The sequence below is a fragment of the Molothrus aeneus genome, chromosome 20 (assembly GCF_037042795.1).
Source record: "Molothrus aeneus isolate 106 chromosome 20, BPBGC_Maene_1.0, whole genome shotgun sequence".
Classification (NCBI taxonomy): Eukaryota; Metazoa; Chordata; class Aves; order Passeriformes; family Icteridae; genus Molothrus; species Molothrus aeneus.
In genome coordinates this window covers 6,341,945-6,358,211 of record NC_089665.1, presented here as the reverse complement: position 1 = coordinate 6,358,211, position 16,267 = coordinate 6,341,945, and the positions used below count along the sequence as shown (strand labels likewise).

At 48.4% G+C, this 16,267-nt stretch overlaps 1 protein-coding gene across 1 annotated transcript in view; it reads left to right on the top strand.

The window, feature by feature from the left end:
- Positions 1-16,055, top strand: part of MYO1C (myosin IC) — a 50,630-nt gene extending 34,575 nt beyond the window's left edge. The window contains exons 4-32 of the mRNA XM_066563685.1: positions 1,505-1,703; positions 2,493-2,573; positions 3,243-3,422; positions 3,616-3,714; positions 3,930-4,043; positions 4,519-4,590; positions 4,794-4,913; positions 5,130-5,212; positions 5,845-5,950; positions 6,261-6,341; positions 6,675-6,766; positions 7,306-7,400; positions 7,535-7,581; positions 7,815-7,895; positions 8,055-8,160; positions 8,644-8,761; positions 8,969-9,082; positions 9,246-9,322; positions 9,431-9,499; positions 9,744-9,828; positions 10,025-10,184; positions 11,132-11,215; positions 12,271-12,364; positions 12,475-12,530; positions 12,933-13,068; positions 13,450-13,520; positions 13,765-13,862; positions 14,025-14,124; positions 14,629-16,055. Coding sequence (XP_066419782.1) covers positions 1,505-1,703; positions 2,493-2,573; positions 3,243-3,422; positions 3,616-3,714; positions 3,930-4,043; positions 4,519-4,590; positions 4,794-4,913; positions 5,130-5,212; positions 5,845-5,950; positions 6,261-6,341; positions 6,675-6,766; positions 7,306-7,400; positions 7,535-7,581; positions 7,815-7,895; positions 8,055-8,160; positions 8,644-8,761; positions 8,969-9,082; positions 9,246-9,322; positions 9,431-9,499; positions 9,744-9,828; positions 10,025-10,184; positions 11,132-11,215; positions 12,271-12,364; positions 12,475-12,530; positions 12,933-13,068; positions 13,450-13,520; positions 13,765-13,862; positions 14,025-14,124; positions 14,629-14,655 — 2,845 coding nt within the window. The 3' untranslated portion in view covers positions 14,656-16,055. The remainder of the gene's footprint in view (positions 1-1,504; positions 1,704-2,492; positions 2,574-3,242; positions 3,423-3,615; positions 3,715-3,929; positions 4,044-4,518; positions 4,591-4,793; positions 4,914-5,129; positions 5,213-5,844; positions 5,951-6,260; positions 6,342-6,674; positions 6,767-7,305; positions 7,401-7,534; positions 7,582-7,814; positions 7,896-8,054; positions 8,161-8,643; positions 8,762-8,968; positions 9,083-9,245; positions 9,323-9,430; positions 9,500-9,743; positions 9,829-10,024; positions 10,185-11,131; positions 11,216-12,270; positions 12,365-12,474; positions 12,531-12,932; positions 13,069-13,449; positions 13,521-13,764; positions 13,863-14,024; positions 14,125-14,628) is intronic.
- The last annotated feature ends 212 nt before the right edge of the window (positions 16,056-16,267 follow it).

Here is a 16,267-nt window from a genome sequence, read left to right as displayed (position 1 = left end):
GTCTGTGCCTGGCTGGAGCTCTTGGGGCCATGAAGGCACAGGGGCCAGAGGCACTTCTTCAAATCCAAATTAAATCTGCATTTATTCAGCTGTTTTCCAAAAGACTCCAGAGGCAGAATGTGGATGGGAAGAGAGGGACATGATGTATTTTGTGGGGTGAGTTGTGTTGCCAAGGGAGCTCATTGGTGTTGCCTTAGCACCAAGTATTAATAGACTGGAGAAGGCCACTGCTGTTATTTTGGTGTGATTACTTCTAATTAATAGCACAGCAGGAGAGTTAAATTAAAAAAAAAAAAAAGGAAAAAATGAAAATAAAAATTTAAAGAGCCAGGCTACTAAAATGTTGTCAGGTGTGTGAAGATGACAGGATATCTGCTTGCTCACCACAGGAGAGAGCTGGAAATGGTGTTAGGGAGCTTGTCCTTTTCCTGCCCCCCTGAGCAGTTGCCACCATTGTCACTCATCCCTGCTGCCCTCTGGTCCTGTGGGTGTGTGTGTGTGCCTGGGTGTGAGATCTGTCTGCTCACAACACAGAAATTAAAGAAAAAGCAGCAAAGGAGGAGGCAGAAGGGCAGGGCCAGACCATGCAGGGAGAGGGAGTGCCTGGGGTTTGGGGCAGAGGGGACCTGCAGGATGCTCCTCAAGCTGTGGTGGCTTTTCCAGCTCTTCCTAGCACTCAAGAGAAGCTCAGGCAGCAAAATTCTGTTTGTGACCTTCTGAATGTGTCATCACTTAGAAGACAAGCAGGAAAAAATACCAGTGGAGAACGAGGTGTTTTCTGTCCCATGGGACCAGGACAGAAAGAGAGATCATGATGTTGAGAGATCATTTATATTTAGAAAAGCCAGTTGTTCTGCACAATTCAGTCGACTTCTACCTATTTTTGTCAGGAAAAAAAGTCAAAAGAACAGTCTCAAATAATCTGACAGTTTGTGTGCTGATCCTGCATGGCCTGGCTGGTGGCTGAGGTGTGACCACAGAGATCATTTATATTTGAGAGATCATTTATATTTGAGAGATCATTTGTATTTAGAAAAGCCAGTTGTTCTGCACAATTTAGTAAACTTCTACCTTTTTTTGTCAGAAAAAAACCTCAAAAGAACCATCTCAAATAATCTGACAGTTTGTGTCATCACCCTGCAGAATCTTGGCTCGGTGGCTGAGGTGTGACCAGAGAGATCATTTCTATTTGAGAGATCATTTGTAAAATGATCTCTCAAATATAAATAAAAGGCAGTTGTTCTGCACAATTCAGTCGACTTCTACCTATTTTTGTCAGGAAGAAAAGTCAAAAGAACCGTCTCCAATAATCTGACAGTGTGCGTGCTGATCCTGCACGGCCTGGCTGGTGGCTGAGGTGTGACCTGAGGTGTCAGTGCTGTCCCGAGCTATCCCCAGCGTGCAGGAGCTGTGATCTCACCCAGCCCACGGCCTGGGGCAGTTCTGGGGCTGTCTCAGCCGGGGTTTCTCGGGCACACCCGCTGATCCCGCTGTCCCCTCCCAGCTACGCCATCGCGGACAACTCGTACCGCTCGCTGCGCACCGAGAGGAGGGACCAGTGCATCCTCATCTCCGGCGAGAGCGGCGCCGGCAAAACCGAGGCCACCAAGAAGATCCTGCAGTACTACGCTGTCACCTGCCCCGCCAGCCAGCAGGTCGAGACCGTCAAGGACCGGCTGCTGCAGTCCAACCCCGTCCTGGAGGTACCTCCCAGCCACGGGGACGCTCCCGAGTCCCGCTTGGGGCCAGCGGTGACACAGCGCGTGCAGGGAATGCCCTGTGGGCACATCACAGGGAATCCTGCTCTGATTCCCGGCCAAAGCGCTCCTGGCCCTTCCCAGCCCGCCAGGAGCAGTTCTGGCACGGGTGGGGTTTGGGGACAGAGGGGATTTGGTGTGGGAAGAGCTCTGGGACCCTGCAGGACTCTGCAAAGGGACACGTCCTGGTGGGCAGCTCACACCGGCTGGGTTCGTTGTGTGGTGCTGTGGTGTCCTCTAGTGTCCAGCCCTGGCTCTGTGCAGTGCCCCGAGATGTCCCTGTGCCCTGAGATGGCCCTGTGCCCCATTTCCCTGTATCCCTGTGCCCCATTTCCCTGTGTCCCTGTGCCCTGAGATGTCCCTGTGTCCCTGTGTCCCAGGCAAGGTGAGCTCCCAGCAGCAGGAAGCCCTGCAGCCCCTCTGGCAGTGAGCTGTGGCAAATGGCTGTGGGGACAGAGGGAAAGGCTGTCAGATGTGACATTTGTTGTCAGCAGTGGACTGCCATTAAAAATCAGCTTGCAGGGGGACGTGGAAGTGTTTTCAGGGATGTTCCATCTGCACTGCTTGCACAGGGTGTAAAGATCAGCCTTAGAATTCAGGGAGAAATCTGTTTCCTTCTGGGTTTCCAGGAAGGAAAATCCTGGGCTGTAAATAAATAACTGACAGCTTCACCCAAGTGTTTATAAATAATCTGACTTGGTACCATTTAATTTTCTCTGATCATTTTCATTTCAGGCCTTCGGAAATGCAAAAACCCTTCGGAATGACAACTCCAGTCGGTTTGGGAAGTACATGGATGTGCAGTTTGATTACAGGGTAACTTGGAATCTGCTTTGTGTTTCTGAACTGGTCCCAGTTCTAGGAGCTCTCTGTGTTCCTGTATTGTTGTGAGTGTGTAGTGAGAGCTTTGCATTTCCTTGCTGACAGCTTAAGCAGAGCCTGTGGTAGCAAAGTTTGGGTCCAGAGGGTTTTATGGCACTCACTCTCCTTTCATTCCTCCCTTATTTCTCTTTATAAGGGGACACTGAGATCAAGCCCTTTTACTTCTGGGGTATTTTATTTCTAGTGCTGTGTGCCAGTGGATACTCCCCAGGCAAATCCACATAAACCAGCTGAGAGATCTGAAGATAATTCCTGTCCTGAGTAACTGCACAGAGTTTGTGCCCACTCTGATCCCAACTGCCCCACAGCAGCAAGGTGGACACAGTGCAGGGGCTGAGGAACTCAGCACTGCCATCCTTCAGGTCTCCTTTAACCCCTCCACACTCAGTTGTTGTGCTTTCCCTTTTTGGTGAATTTCTAGAAGGAATTTTAGCACTCAAATCCACCACCATGCTGAAATAGAGCTTGTGGCACAGAATGACAGCTCATTCTGTTGTTTTTGGAAGCTTTTGCTTCAGATCTTGTCTTTGAACAGACAATCAAGAAGCAGAAACATTTTCCTCTGTGTTGATGAACTCTTTCCACGTGTCTGGCTTGGTTTAGGGAGCTCCTGTTGGGGGCCACATCTTGAACTACCTCCTGGAGAAATCCCGAGTTGTGCACCAGAACCACGGCGAGAGGAACTTCCACATCTTCTACCAACTGCTGGAGGGAGGGGAGGAGGACCTGCTCAGGAGGCTGGGTCTTGAGAAGAACCCACAGCAGTATCACTATTTAGTAAAGGTGAACATGAACTATAATTCTTAAAATATTATATTACAGGGTTGAAATATCTCCAACTGACTTTGTCATTTCCTTCCCTCACTTCAGAAATAACTCTGAGGTGACTGCTGTAAAAAGAAACACAATGCATTGAGGATGGATCGTGTATCTTTGATGATTATTTACTTATTTATATCAAGCTGTGTCTTTTTAGGGTCACTGTGCAAGAGTCAGTTCCATAAATGACAAAAATGAGTGGAAGATCATGAGGAGAGCCCTGTCTGTTATTGGCTTCAATGACGCTGAGGTGGAGGTGAGGTTCAGCAGCATTTTCCTACTCTTAAGGATTTTTTTCTGCTTTGATTTAGGATTTCTGATTGAAATCAGTGAATCAAATCAAAGTGAATGTACTCCCTACAAAAATCCTGGCAAATATACAAAATGCTCTCCTAAAAAGTGAATTAACACCAAAACCTTGCTGTGTGTTCATTCCCTCATCCTGATCTCTGCCTGTTGCTCCCATGGCAGGATTTGCTGAGCATTGTGGCCAGTGTCCTGCACCTGGGGAATGTCCAGTTTGCTGCTGATGAGCAGGGGAATGCTCAGGTCACTACAGAGAACCAGATTAAATACCTGGCCAGGGTGAGTATCACCAGTGAGGGAGATATTACAGGAAAGTTCAATTGTAGAGGATTCCTTATTTTGAGCTTAATATCATCATACAGTTTTAGACTGTGATTTACAAGTTCTCATAAATTTAACTTTAATTTCACCTAAATAGAATGCAAATATTATCATCAAACTCATTTAATGGACAACTTCTCTATTTATCACCTGACCCACCCCTGCCTTGAGGTTTCCACCTTGGGGCAGTGAGGTAGGAATAGACTGGGGGAAGAGTTTTAAAGGAAGAACCACTTTAGTGCCTTTGCTTGGTCACTTCCCTCCAGCCAATTCATTTGTAAGCTCATATCCCTGCCAGAAAGCAGGGAAGGGAGGGATTGATGCTGCAGAGTTGTTCAGTGTGAGTGGGAAATAAAGGGTTGTTTCACTGGACTGGAATTTTAGGAGAATGGAATTTAGAACTGCATAAATTAACTGAATATCCTGCATGCAGCTGCTGGCAGTGGATGGCTCAGTTCTTCGGGATGCCCTGATCCACAAGAAGATCATAGCAAAAGGGGAGGAGGTAAGAGCAGGGGATTTGGGAGGCAGAGGGGGTTCAGTGAATCAGCTCTGCCAGCAGCTCCCCCATCACCTCTCAGGAGGCTGGCACTGCAGGGATCCCACTGGTGATGAGCAGGATGATTTGGAGTGGCTGTTCAGTGATGATGAGGCAGGAGAAGGGAGGGGATCCCTTGGTTTGAGTGCTTTGCTCTGCTCTGCCTGCAGCTGGTGAGTCCCCTGAACCTGGAGCAGGCAGCCTATGCCAGGGACGCCCTCGCCAAGGCCGTCTACGGCCGCACCTTCTCCTGGCTGGTCAGCAAGGTCAACAGATCCCTGGCTTACAAGGCAAGTGAACCCTCTGCTTGCTGAGATCCAGCCAAATGGGACAGCAAGCTCCACATCTTTCAGCCTCAAAGCAAGTTCTGTGCTTTCAGTCATTTCTAAATTAATTTGTTATTAATCTAATCCCAGTTAATTCTGATGGAGATCCAGGGATGGATCATAGCTGTGAGCAAATACCTACATTTGTTTTACCTACATTTGTTTTCTGTTCTGTTGCAGGAAGAGAAGTTTCCAGGCTGGAGAAGTACAACAGTTCTAGGATTGCTGGACATCTATGGGTTTGAGGTTTTCCAGCACAACAGGTTTGTTTTGATAAATTCTGAGTTACATTGTTCAGTTTATGGTGTTTTCTCTCCCTTGTGAAACAAGGCTTTATTCCATTTCTTAGTAAAAGAGGTGGCATTTAAATGTCAGGACATCAGGTGAAAAACTGCTAATCACAGGGCTTCTAACACTTAAGACATCCAGCTAATAATTAGCATTTACAGCTATTAATGGTGCTGGTATTTTAAATAAACTGTTGTGTTTTTTGGTGTGTTCATGCCTTACCTTTGAGCTGTGCCTTTGTCCAGCTCTCCAGCCCAGGGGTGGCTGTTGTGGCATCTTCCCATGGTGGTGACAAAGCAGGGATGGGACTGGCAGAGTCTGGAGCCTCCCTGGCAGTAGCACTGAACCAAGACTCTCAGATTTGCAGTGTTAGTGGGCCTTTATTCAAGGTTTTTGTGTTCCTCCATGTTCCATCCTTCATGTCCATTTTTACCTCCTTCTGGAACTCTTTGAGTTTCCCTAATAATAAATTTACTAAATGCATGCAGTCAGTAAATAAACACTTAACAAAAATCTATTTCTCTCGATTCACTGTATCCCTGCTGCTCCCACTGTTTGTACCTCCTTCTGTACAAACAGTGATTATTTTTCTGCTTTTTCTTTGCAGCTTTGAGCAGTTTTGTATTAATTATTGCAATGAAAAGTTGCAGCAGCTCTTCATAGAGCTGACCCTGAAGTCAGAGCAGGAGGAGTACGAGTCCGAGGGCATCGCGGTAAGAAAGAGCCCAAATCCCCCCTCCCTGTCCTTGCAGAGATCCTGCCATGGCCTCCAAACCAAGGAATTAAAGAACTTTCCTTTTTCCCTTCTTTTGGAAACCCTGGTAACTGTGTGAGACAGCTGGAAGTGAGTAATGCCATCCCAAGGTTTTAATAAAGGCAATGTTAGGAAAACAAATGTGATGAGTGAAAAGGCTTTGACAGGAAGATTGTTTAAATCAGATGTTCTCTGAAATGTTCTGAAATTTACATTTCTTTTCCAGTCTAGAGTTGTTTTCACCTAAGTGTGATTTCTTGTCTTTGCAGTGGGAACCAGTTCAGTATTTCAATAACAAAATAATTTGTGATTTGGTGGAAGAGAAATTTAAAGGCATAATTTCTATTTTGGTGAGTTGAAAACATCTTTTTGAATGAAAAATTTTGAGCAGTGTAGTGGAAAACAAGGGGAAAAATCAGTTTATGTTGGAAGTGTTTGAGTAGGTGTGAAGAGCAATAATACACTAAATATTGACACCCTTAAAAGTCATTGCATCACCTCCATGGGCTCTGGGGAAAGCAGCTCCCAATCCAGGCAGTCTGGAAGGAGGGAAATGTTTTCCTTTTCAGCTCAAGAGTTCTTCATTTATTGAGCTAAAAGTTGTTTATCTGTGGAAAGGCCAAACTGGAGGTGAGTCTCAGTGAGGCAGAGCCCAGAAATCCCTGGAATTTGTGTGTTTGTAGGATGAGGAGTGTCTGAGACCTGGGGATGCCACAGACACGACATTCTTGGAGAAACTGGAGGAGACTGTGAAGAACCACCCTCATTTCCTCACGTGAGTGTTCCCTCAGCTGAGGGATCCCTGGGCGTGAATAACATCCTCACCATGCTGGGTCCCACACAGAAGATGATCATTCTCTTTTACAGAGAGATTTGATTGATATTTAAGATAATATAAAATAGGTTGTCAACACAAAATGCCTGACTGAGTTTCAGAATGCAATAGGGGCAACAAAACTCTTGTTACTGACTTGCCTCTCACCTTGCAGATTGTTTACTTCAGTTTTGGGGCTCCAAATGTCTGTTTATTCAGAATGTTCTGCTTTTGTTCTGAGTGCTCAGTTTAGGATGTGCACACACATAACCAATCTGCCAGGAACACTGAAATTCCCCTTTTAATTAAACATAAATACATTTAATGACACTTCTATGATGTGCTGGTTGATAATTTCATTTACCTGAAAATCCTGAAGTCCAATTTGCATTCCTTGCTCACTGCTGCACAGTCCTGCTCCAGGACTGAATGTGCTGGAGCTTTTTGAAGTGAATCCTGCAGGATTTTGTTTCTCCTGAAGGTTTTTGCTCCCTCCCCAGGCACAAACTCGCTGACCAGAAGACGCGCAAGTCGCTGGGGCGGGAGGAGTTCCGGCTCTCGCACTATGCTGGGGATGTCACCTACAGTGTTGCAGGTAACACAGAAAAACCAAAAACCTGGGCCTTAAACACATCCCCACATTATTTGATCAAGCAGATTAATTTCAAATCTCAAATCCCTGCCTTGAAGTCCCAGTGGAACAGCCTGAGTGGTTTGTTTTTCTTCCAGGTTTTCTAGATAAAAACAACGACCTTCTGTTCCGGAACCTGAAGGAGGTGAGTGTGCAGAGAGGAGGTTCCAGGACAGAATGAGGAGTTGGGTTTCAGGAGGTGGCACCTGAGGGAAAGGATTCCTCCAGACTCCACCTGGAGGCTGTGTGTCCACAGGGCTGTGCTCTGAAAAGGCAGATTGAGATCCCAGTGTTCATTTTGTTAATTTTAATAGTTTTGTCCTCAGGTTTCTCTGGTAGCTCTCTGTACTTCATCTCTGAAAACATCTCTCTCTGCAGACCATGTGCAACTCAGAGAACCCCATCATAAACCAGTGCTTCGATAGGACAGAGCTGACAGACAAAAAGAGACCTGAAACGGTGAGAACTCGAGGGCTGGAGGGGCCTGTGGCTGTTCCCTCTTTTTGAAACATGAACTCTGACATGCTCTGAATGCAAACCCCCTCACATTGTATTCTGCTGGTTTGTAGCCAGCTCCAAGTCATCCCTTCATGTGCAGTTTTCTTTTTTTTCTCCTAGGCAGCAACTCAGTTCAAAAACAGCCTCGCCAAACTCATGGAAATCCTGATGTCCAAAGAACCCTCCTACATTCGCTGCATGAAACCCAACGATGCCAAACAGGCTGGTATGGCCCTGGCACAGAGGCAGAGCTGCATCCCAGTCAGGGAGGCACAGAAAGGAGCCAAAGGAAGATTCTGGGGTCATTCTGGGGCTGTGCCTGAGCTTCTGTAGGGAGGGGGTGGCAGTGCCAGCAGCCAGGAGTCACAGTGGGATCACTGCTCTTGGGTAGGGGAAGATGGTGGTTAAAGTAAGTAATTATTTACTTGTGTAAATTCATTCTAATGACCCTATTCTCCCCCAGTTTTGGTTCCTCTATGCATAAAGCATCCCAAAGGAAAACTTCATTTTGGAGCTAAATATAAACAATTAAAAAGGGATGGGTGGGGAGAAGGCAGGAGACACAAAACTGTGTGGGACTTGTGCTGTGAGGATTCACTGGAGATTAAGATAATCCTGTGAGATACAACCAGAGCTGACCATTCCCCTTCTCTGGAGCAAGGCCCAGCTGGGCACTGATTGTGTTTGTCCATTCCCATGCCCTGCCAAGAGCGATTTGATGAAGTCCTGATCCGACACCAGGTGAAGTACCTGGGGCTGATGGAGAACCTCCGCGTGCGCAGGGCCGGCTTCGCCTACCGCAGGAAATACGAGGTGTTCCTGCAGAGGTGAGGCTGCTTTGGAATTCTGGGCTCTCCTCTCCCTCTCCCTGAGCTTCAGCCCACTGGTGTTGAGGCTGGGAGCTGTTTTGAACAGCACAGGGGCAGCTTTACCACCTAGAGGGCTGGGAAACTTGGGCTCTCTCCCTTCCCTTGCCCCTCTCCCTCCTTGGATTGCACTTCTCTCCCCAAGATTTCCTCTCCTGCCAATTCCAGGTACAAATCCCTGTGTCCAGAGACGTGGCCCACGTGGGATGGGCGGCCCCACGATGGGGTGGCTGTGCTGGTGAAGCACCTTGGCTACAAACCAGAAGAATACAAAATGGGACGGTCAGTTCTGTCTTCTCAGTTTGAGGTTATGAACCATTGCATGTCCCTGTTGTCCCTTTGAAATGAAGCTTCTCTAGATAATGGGGGAGGGAAAGATTACAGAGCCTAAAGGGGATGCCAAAAGCAAGTTGCTCCAAATGTAATTTTGCATTTCTATTTCCAGAACAAAGATTTTTATCCGCTTTCCCAAGACCTTGTTTGCCACAGAAGACGCTCTGGAAGTGAGGAAACAGAGTCTGGGTAAGGCACTCACACTTGCAGTAGATTTCTATTTTTAAAAGCTGAATCTTTTTCTACGAAAATGTGCCTGGTCACAGTTGTAAATTGCTGCTTTTCTTGCAATTCCAGCCACAAAAATGCAGGCGACGTGGAGAGGTTTCTACCGCCGGAAGAAATTCCTGACCATGAAACGCTCAGGTATGAGAGAACAGGAGGAGGGAGAGGTGTTCCCCCAGCAGCTCCCACAGCAATTCCCATCCTTTTCCTGACATTTATCCCATGTATCATATTATTAAAAACTCATATTCTCGCCCCCATGCCCTACTGAAAGCTGGTTATTTCCAGAGTGGGTTTTCCTGAGCATTTTTGGTGCCAGTTTTGTGTGGAGTCAGTTTGGGGATGAAGGAGCTCCCTTAATGCAAAATCTTTGTGTTATTTTTAGCCATCACCATCCAGTCCTGGTGGAGGGGAACCCTGGGACGCCGAAAAGCTGCCAAGAGGAAATGGGCAGTGGAGACAGTCAGGAGGTGTGTGAAGAGCAGCCCAAGCCCTCAAACATCACACTCCTTAACAATAAGATGCTAAAAATAAACTTTCTTGTCACTACAGAGTTTTTTTAAAATAAATTACAACTATTAAATAAAGCCCAGGAAACAGAACATTTAAATACCACTAATTTGGATGAGATTTTAAATTTCCTAACAATATTTTCCACTCCCCCAGGTTCATTAAAGGCTTCATTTACCGGAACCACCCGCGGTGCCCAGAGAACGAGTATTTCCTGGATTACATCCGATTCTCCTTCCTCATGAACCTCAAGAGGAACTTACCAAAAAATGTCTTGGACAAATCGTGGCCAACTCCTCCCCCATCGCTCTGTGAGGTGGGAATGAGCCCTGGGATGTGGGAGGGGAATCCAGGCCTACAGGACTGCAGCTTCTTGGAGTGTGGTGCTTTTGCAACACCATTTCCTCTTGGGCTTCTCATCCATCTCTGAAATTCCCTTCCATTTTCTCTTAACAAATTCAGTTCCCTCTGTTGCTGTTATTATCCTGTATCTGCTTGAATTGATTTATCTGCTCCAAACAAAATAGTGCAGAGGAGGGACCCTGGTGTTTATTCCCCATTCTAAGGCAGCTGAAGTAGTCCCAGTGCAAACCCTTATAGAGAAAGGCAAAACATCAACTACTTATTATTTAATTCTTGGTCAGGAAACAGCTTTTTAAGCCAGCAGTGCATTTTCTGCAGCTGCTGCTGCTCTCTTGGGTTTGTCAGTAGTTCTGGACTGCTGGATGTTCCCTGTGGTGTTTTTGTCCCTGTTGGGTTTGCCCCTCTCAAGTTTCACCCTCTTGGGTTTATCAGTGTTCTGGACTACTGGATGTGTCCCTGTGGGTTTGTGAGTGATTCTGGGCTGTTGGGGTTCTGTCCCTGTGGGTTTGTCCCTGGTTTTGGACTGTTGTTGGGTGTTTGTCCCTGGTCTGGGCTGTTGGGTCTCTGTCCCTGTGGGTTTCCCCTTGGTTCTGGGCTCTTGGGGATCTCTCCCTGTGGGTTTCCCCTGGTTCTGGGCTGTTGGGTCTCTGTCCCTGTGGGTTTGTCCCTGGTTTTGGACTGTTGTTGGGTGTTTGTCCCTGGTCTGGGCTGTTGGGTCTCTGTCCCTGTGGGTTTCCCCTGGTTCTGGGCTCTTGGGGATCGCTCCCTGTGGGTTTGTCCCTGGTTCTGGGCTCTTGGGTCTCTGTCCCTGTGGGTTTCCCCTGGTTCTGGGCTCTTGGGGATCTCTCCCTGTGGGTTTGTGCCCAGCTCTGAGCATGCCCTGTCCCACACTCCCCGCAGGCGTCGCAGCTCCTGCGCAGGCTCTGCATGCAGAACATGGTCTGGACCTACTGCAAGAGGATCAGCCCCGAGTGGAAGCAGCAGGTACAGGGCACCTGTGCAGGGCTTCCCTGACTCTGCCAAGGGCAGAACTCAAGGGGATGGAGAAGGGGAGCAATGGGAGGGGTGGGCCAGGCCCTGCCCTGGGCTCAGGGCAGCACTGGGGAGCTGGAGGGCTGGGAGTTTCTACTTTCTGGGGTGCCACAGGAGCAGTGCCACTGATCTGGGTTTAGGTTAGACACACAACGCTAAAAGCCTGGAATGTGCACAGAAGAGACCCCATTCTATACATATTTCAATAGATACTATTTAAACAGGCTGTGGAGCCAAGCCCCCAGATAATTTCTCTATTGAAAAGCCCTGCTACTCTGCCCATGGAAGCTAAAAATATAAGAAGCTGCATTATTCTGCATGTACCATGTAAAGTAGAGAGTAAGAATCCTGCAGACACAAACCCAGTCATCTTCTAAACAGAGAAGTTACAGGAACCATTTCAGCTGCTCTAATGTAGCTAAAAAGAATAAAAATGATACTGAGATTTAATTCATCTCATGGAAAGGTAGGGGGAGGGAAAAAATAGCTCAGTAAAGAGACAGAATAGGAGATGTTGGCTGTAACTGCCATGGAGGTTTTTCACTGCACCATCTCTCACCACCTGCAGTGCATGGACACCTGCAATGAGAGGCTGAGCCTGTGATTAGGGACATGGGATTAACACAGCTCAGCTCAGCAGCTGCTTTCCCCCAGCAAACCAGACTCACTGATAAGGAGCTTCTTTTATGCCCATCTTCCCTGTAAACCATCCCAGGTGCCTTGTCCTGTGTGCCAGCCTTGGCCCCCAGTAGAGCAGTGGGCATTTCCCAATTTCCCAGTGCCTGGTTTGTTCTTGGAGCAAAGGAGCCCAGGGCTCAGGTCACTGACAGGGGCTGGAGCTCTGCCACCTCCAGGGACTGAAAGTTTAGGGTGACTCCTCATCCAAAGAGGAACTAAATTATGACTGCTAATAAAACCACAAAGGGAACATCTCTTCTAACACAGATGTATCTTTTTAATGAGGAGAAATTTTATACTAAATAAGAACACTTCTTTTGTCCTTGCAGTTGGAACAAAAAGTAATTGCCAGTGAGATATTCAAGGGTAAAAAAGACAATTATCCTCAGAGTGTTCCCAGGCTCTTCATCAACACTCGACTGGGTGAGTGGGGGTTGCCAAGTTTGAACAGGAGGAGGGAAGGGGGGGATTAATGAACTCTTTTCTTGCTGGAAATTCCTTTCTGACCCCCCACCTCTTTGGTTTTAATACAGGTAGAGAAGAAATAAATGCTAAAGTCCTTCAGGCATTAGAAAATGAAGCACTTAAGGTGAGAAATGTCAAGCTTTTGTCAAGCTCCCAGTTATTCAGCAGAAGGGCAAATTCAATTTCTGGAGAAAGTACAGCAAGAATTTTACATTATATTAAGCTTGTAATACCAGAGGACAGTCTGGGAAGAGTTGATGGATTAGAAAGTGGAGATTTGGGCAGTTTAATGATGGCAGTTAAGAATTTAATGGGTTACAGCTGGAGGGGAAGGGGGAAAACCCCCTTGGGTGTCCCAGTCCCCAGGCAGGGCCGGCACCAGGGTGTGTCCAGAGCTGCTCTGGGGCAGCGAGGAAGTTCTGGCACAGAGAATTTTCTGCATTCCTGGTTTCCCAAGGCCTGGTTGGTGCCTGCTGGGGGCTGGCAGTGCCCAGCTGGGCTCTGGCCCTGCTGACTTGTGTTTCAGTATGCAGTGCCCGTGGTCAAGTACGACAGGAAGGGCTACAAGGCGAGGGCGCGGCAGCTGCTGCTCACCCAGAGCTCGGCCATGGTGGTGGAGGAGGCCAAGATCAAGCAGCGCATCGACTACTCCAACCTGACAGGTGGGGCTGGCACAGGGCTGGGGCTGGGCAAGAAAGGCATGAGCTGATCCTGGCAAGCATTTTAGTATCTTGGAATTGCGTTTTTCTAGAATGAAGCTCCATAAAATGTCACCAGAGTGACTCAATTCGCCTCCCTCAACCCTCCCCCGAGGGATTTCCCAGTTGCAGGGTCTGGCCCTGGGGGAGCTGCACCATTCCTGCCTGAGCCACTGCTGCAGCTTTTGGCCCTTGGAATATCTGACAGCGGGGAAAACTGCTGCCCCTGCTGCAGTGTGGGCCCTGCAGCCTCCAGCGTGCAGGGGGAACAGCTGCTGCATTCCTGGAGAGGCTGTGAGGCCCCCCAGCTCCAGGCAGGGCAGTGATGCTCCTGTCTCTCCCCAGGCATCTCCGTCAGCAGCCTGAGTGACAACTTGTTTGTGCTGCACGTGCACTGTGAGGACAACAAGCAGAAGGTACTGGGGGCTCATCCCTCCCTCCTCCAGGGAGCACATCCAGCTGGGAGGAGGGGGTGACAAAGTGACAGGGATGTGACTTTGTGCCAGCTCTTTCACTGCTAGTTGCCTGTGTTCACTGCTGGGGCTTAGCAGTGCTTGTTTGCCCCCTCTGGTGCTGTCCCTGTCCCCGTCCCTTACAGCAGGGCAGTTTTGGTGCAGTGACACCAAAGCCATGATCCTAAAGCATGGACTCTCCTCCCAGGGTGACGTTGTCCTGCAGAGTGACCACGTGATTGAGACACTGACAAAAACAGCCATTCTGGCCAACAAAATCAACAATGTCAACATCAACCAGGGCAGGTGAGTGACACCAGGGCCCTGCTTCCTCCTGTACCCCACCCAAATGTACCAAATCCACCCCAGCCAAGGCTCCAGAGCACATGTGCTGCAGCTCTGTTAACACCCAGCTCCTGGACAGTTCTCATGCTCACCAGGGCTGTTCTCACCCTCTGCTCTTCACAGCATCAAGTTCACAGTGGGACAAGGCAAAGAAGGGATCATCGACTTCATCTCAGGCTCAGAACTGCTCATAGCCAAAGCCAAGAACGGGCATCTAACAGTGGTGAGTGTGGATCCACTTACCCTGGATCCCAGCCAGCATTCTGGCATGGGCCACAGCCATGGGCTCTTCCTGCCCTGCTATCCCAGCCTTTCCCCTAGTTGGAGCTGGGCACAGGGCTCCTGCAGCCCTCAGGGGCTGCCAAGCTCACACTCAGCAAGGGACTGTCCTCACTTTTTATTTCCACCCCCCAAGATTCATTTACTTCATAGCAAATCAAATTTTAGATACATTTAAAAACACAAACAAAATCCTCTCCCCTTCTCAGCTTGTATGTGGTGATCCTGGCAGTCAGATCAGCCCCACAGCTGGTTTATGCCCTGTCAGACCCCAGCTTACTCAGAAATAAATCCAGCACAAATGCAGACTGCACTAACCCCCCTTCCAGCAGAGCTGAGAGCTCCCATTAGGACCAGAGGGCTGCCCCCCACAGCAGCCTCAGCCTGTTCAGGAATTAAAATTCTGCAGCATTCTGAACACGCTTTCAACCCTGTCCTCCTCCTGCAGGTGGCTCCTCGGTTGAATTCCCGATGATGAACAATTCCCTGCTCCAGGACCTTCCCCTCCACGGAATTGGCTGAACCTTGCTCCCAGCAAACCCCTCCCTCCTCGCTTTGCTCTTTCTGTTACTACCAAAGACCTGCACTTTCAGAACAACCACAAAATCCATCCTTGCTCTCTTGTCTTACTCTCAAAGTCCCAGACAAAGGCCTTCTGCTCTCTTCCTTCCCCGACTGAAGTGGGTCCAGCACAGCATCCCTGCAATCACAGCTCGGGAGCTTCAGCTGGGCTTGGAGGAAGAGTTTAAGCCCTGATGGAAATGACCAAAATTTGTGCTTGTCATCACCAAAAAAAGCACAATCAGAAAACAAGTAACTCTGCTGCTTTCTCAGCCAAATCACTGAAATGCCAAACTTTGTATTCAGAATGTTTTATGAAGAATTTTGCTCGGAGACGTTTTAATGCTTTGTGTTACAAATATAGTGAAGCCATATTGTGTAAATGAGTAAAACCTGTAAATACTTTATAGCCAAGGATGAGATGCACTACGAGAGATGGAGTTGATGTGGAAATTTTATGTTTTAGATTTGGAATTTTTGTTGGTTTTAGTTTATGGTTACAAGGTATAACCTTAAAAACCCATGATGTAACTTCACTGATCAGGAGCCAGAGACTTTTATCTTTTTTTGAAGTCAGCTGTCCCATTTCTTGCTCTCTATTTTTATACCATAGGAATTTTTCATATCCACACAAACACAATGTAATACAAACTGCAGAGGTTACCGCTGCTCTGGGCTGGCCATGGGATGAACATGAGCTTCCCCCACTGCCCTTCCTTCCCTGTCTGGGAGTCCCCACTGCCCCTTCCCCACACAGCTCCGCAGGCTCAGAGCAGCACCTTCAGCAAAAATGGCTTTTCCTCTTGCTCCAGAACTGCAACTCTGCCTGCCACAGTATTTATAGCAGTGCCTCAGTGCTGCCTTACCAGGAGGGCTGGGCACTGCTGCTGCCCCCAGCTCCAGGGACACAGGGGTGGGTGCTGGCTGCAGCACAGGCTCCTCCTCAGCACCTTCCTTTAATCCAAACAGCTGCAGGGTGCAGGGCTCTATGGGGAATTCCTGCTGCATCCATGGCACAGCTCCACAGCCCAGCCTGTGCATCCTGCTCTTCTTGCCTTAGACACCCTTCCCCTCCACACTGCTGCAGCCACAGCCAGCCCTGAGTGCCTCTCACCACCCACTGCTGCCTCTCTCACAGCCTCAACTCCTCTCCTGCTCTGGTTCCTGATGCCATTGTCCAGGCCTGCTCCTGGCTGGAATGTGGGATACACTGCAGGCCATCCCCAGCTGTGCTCAGCGTGTGCAGGGCACGCTGCAGATGTTGGTGTATAACCTCTGCCAGACTATGCTGAATAAATTTTTACAAAAAACCAACCCCCCTTGTCTTTGGTGCCGTTTCCTTACGTGGTTTGGGGGAGGCTGACCCCAGCTCTGTGTCCATTCCAAGGAGCAGGTTAGCCCAGCAGAGCAGATAACCTGTGTCCCTTCCCTCCATCTATGGAACTGGAACAGCAGGTGAGAGGAATTCACCAACCATGGCCCAGGGATTGATATAGGGAAAGACTGGATAAAAGGGCTGCTCCCAG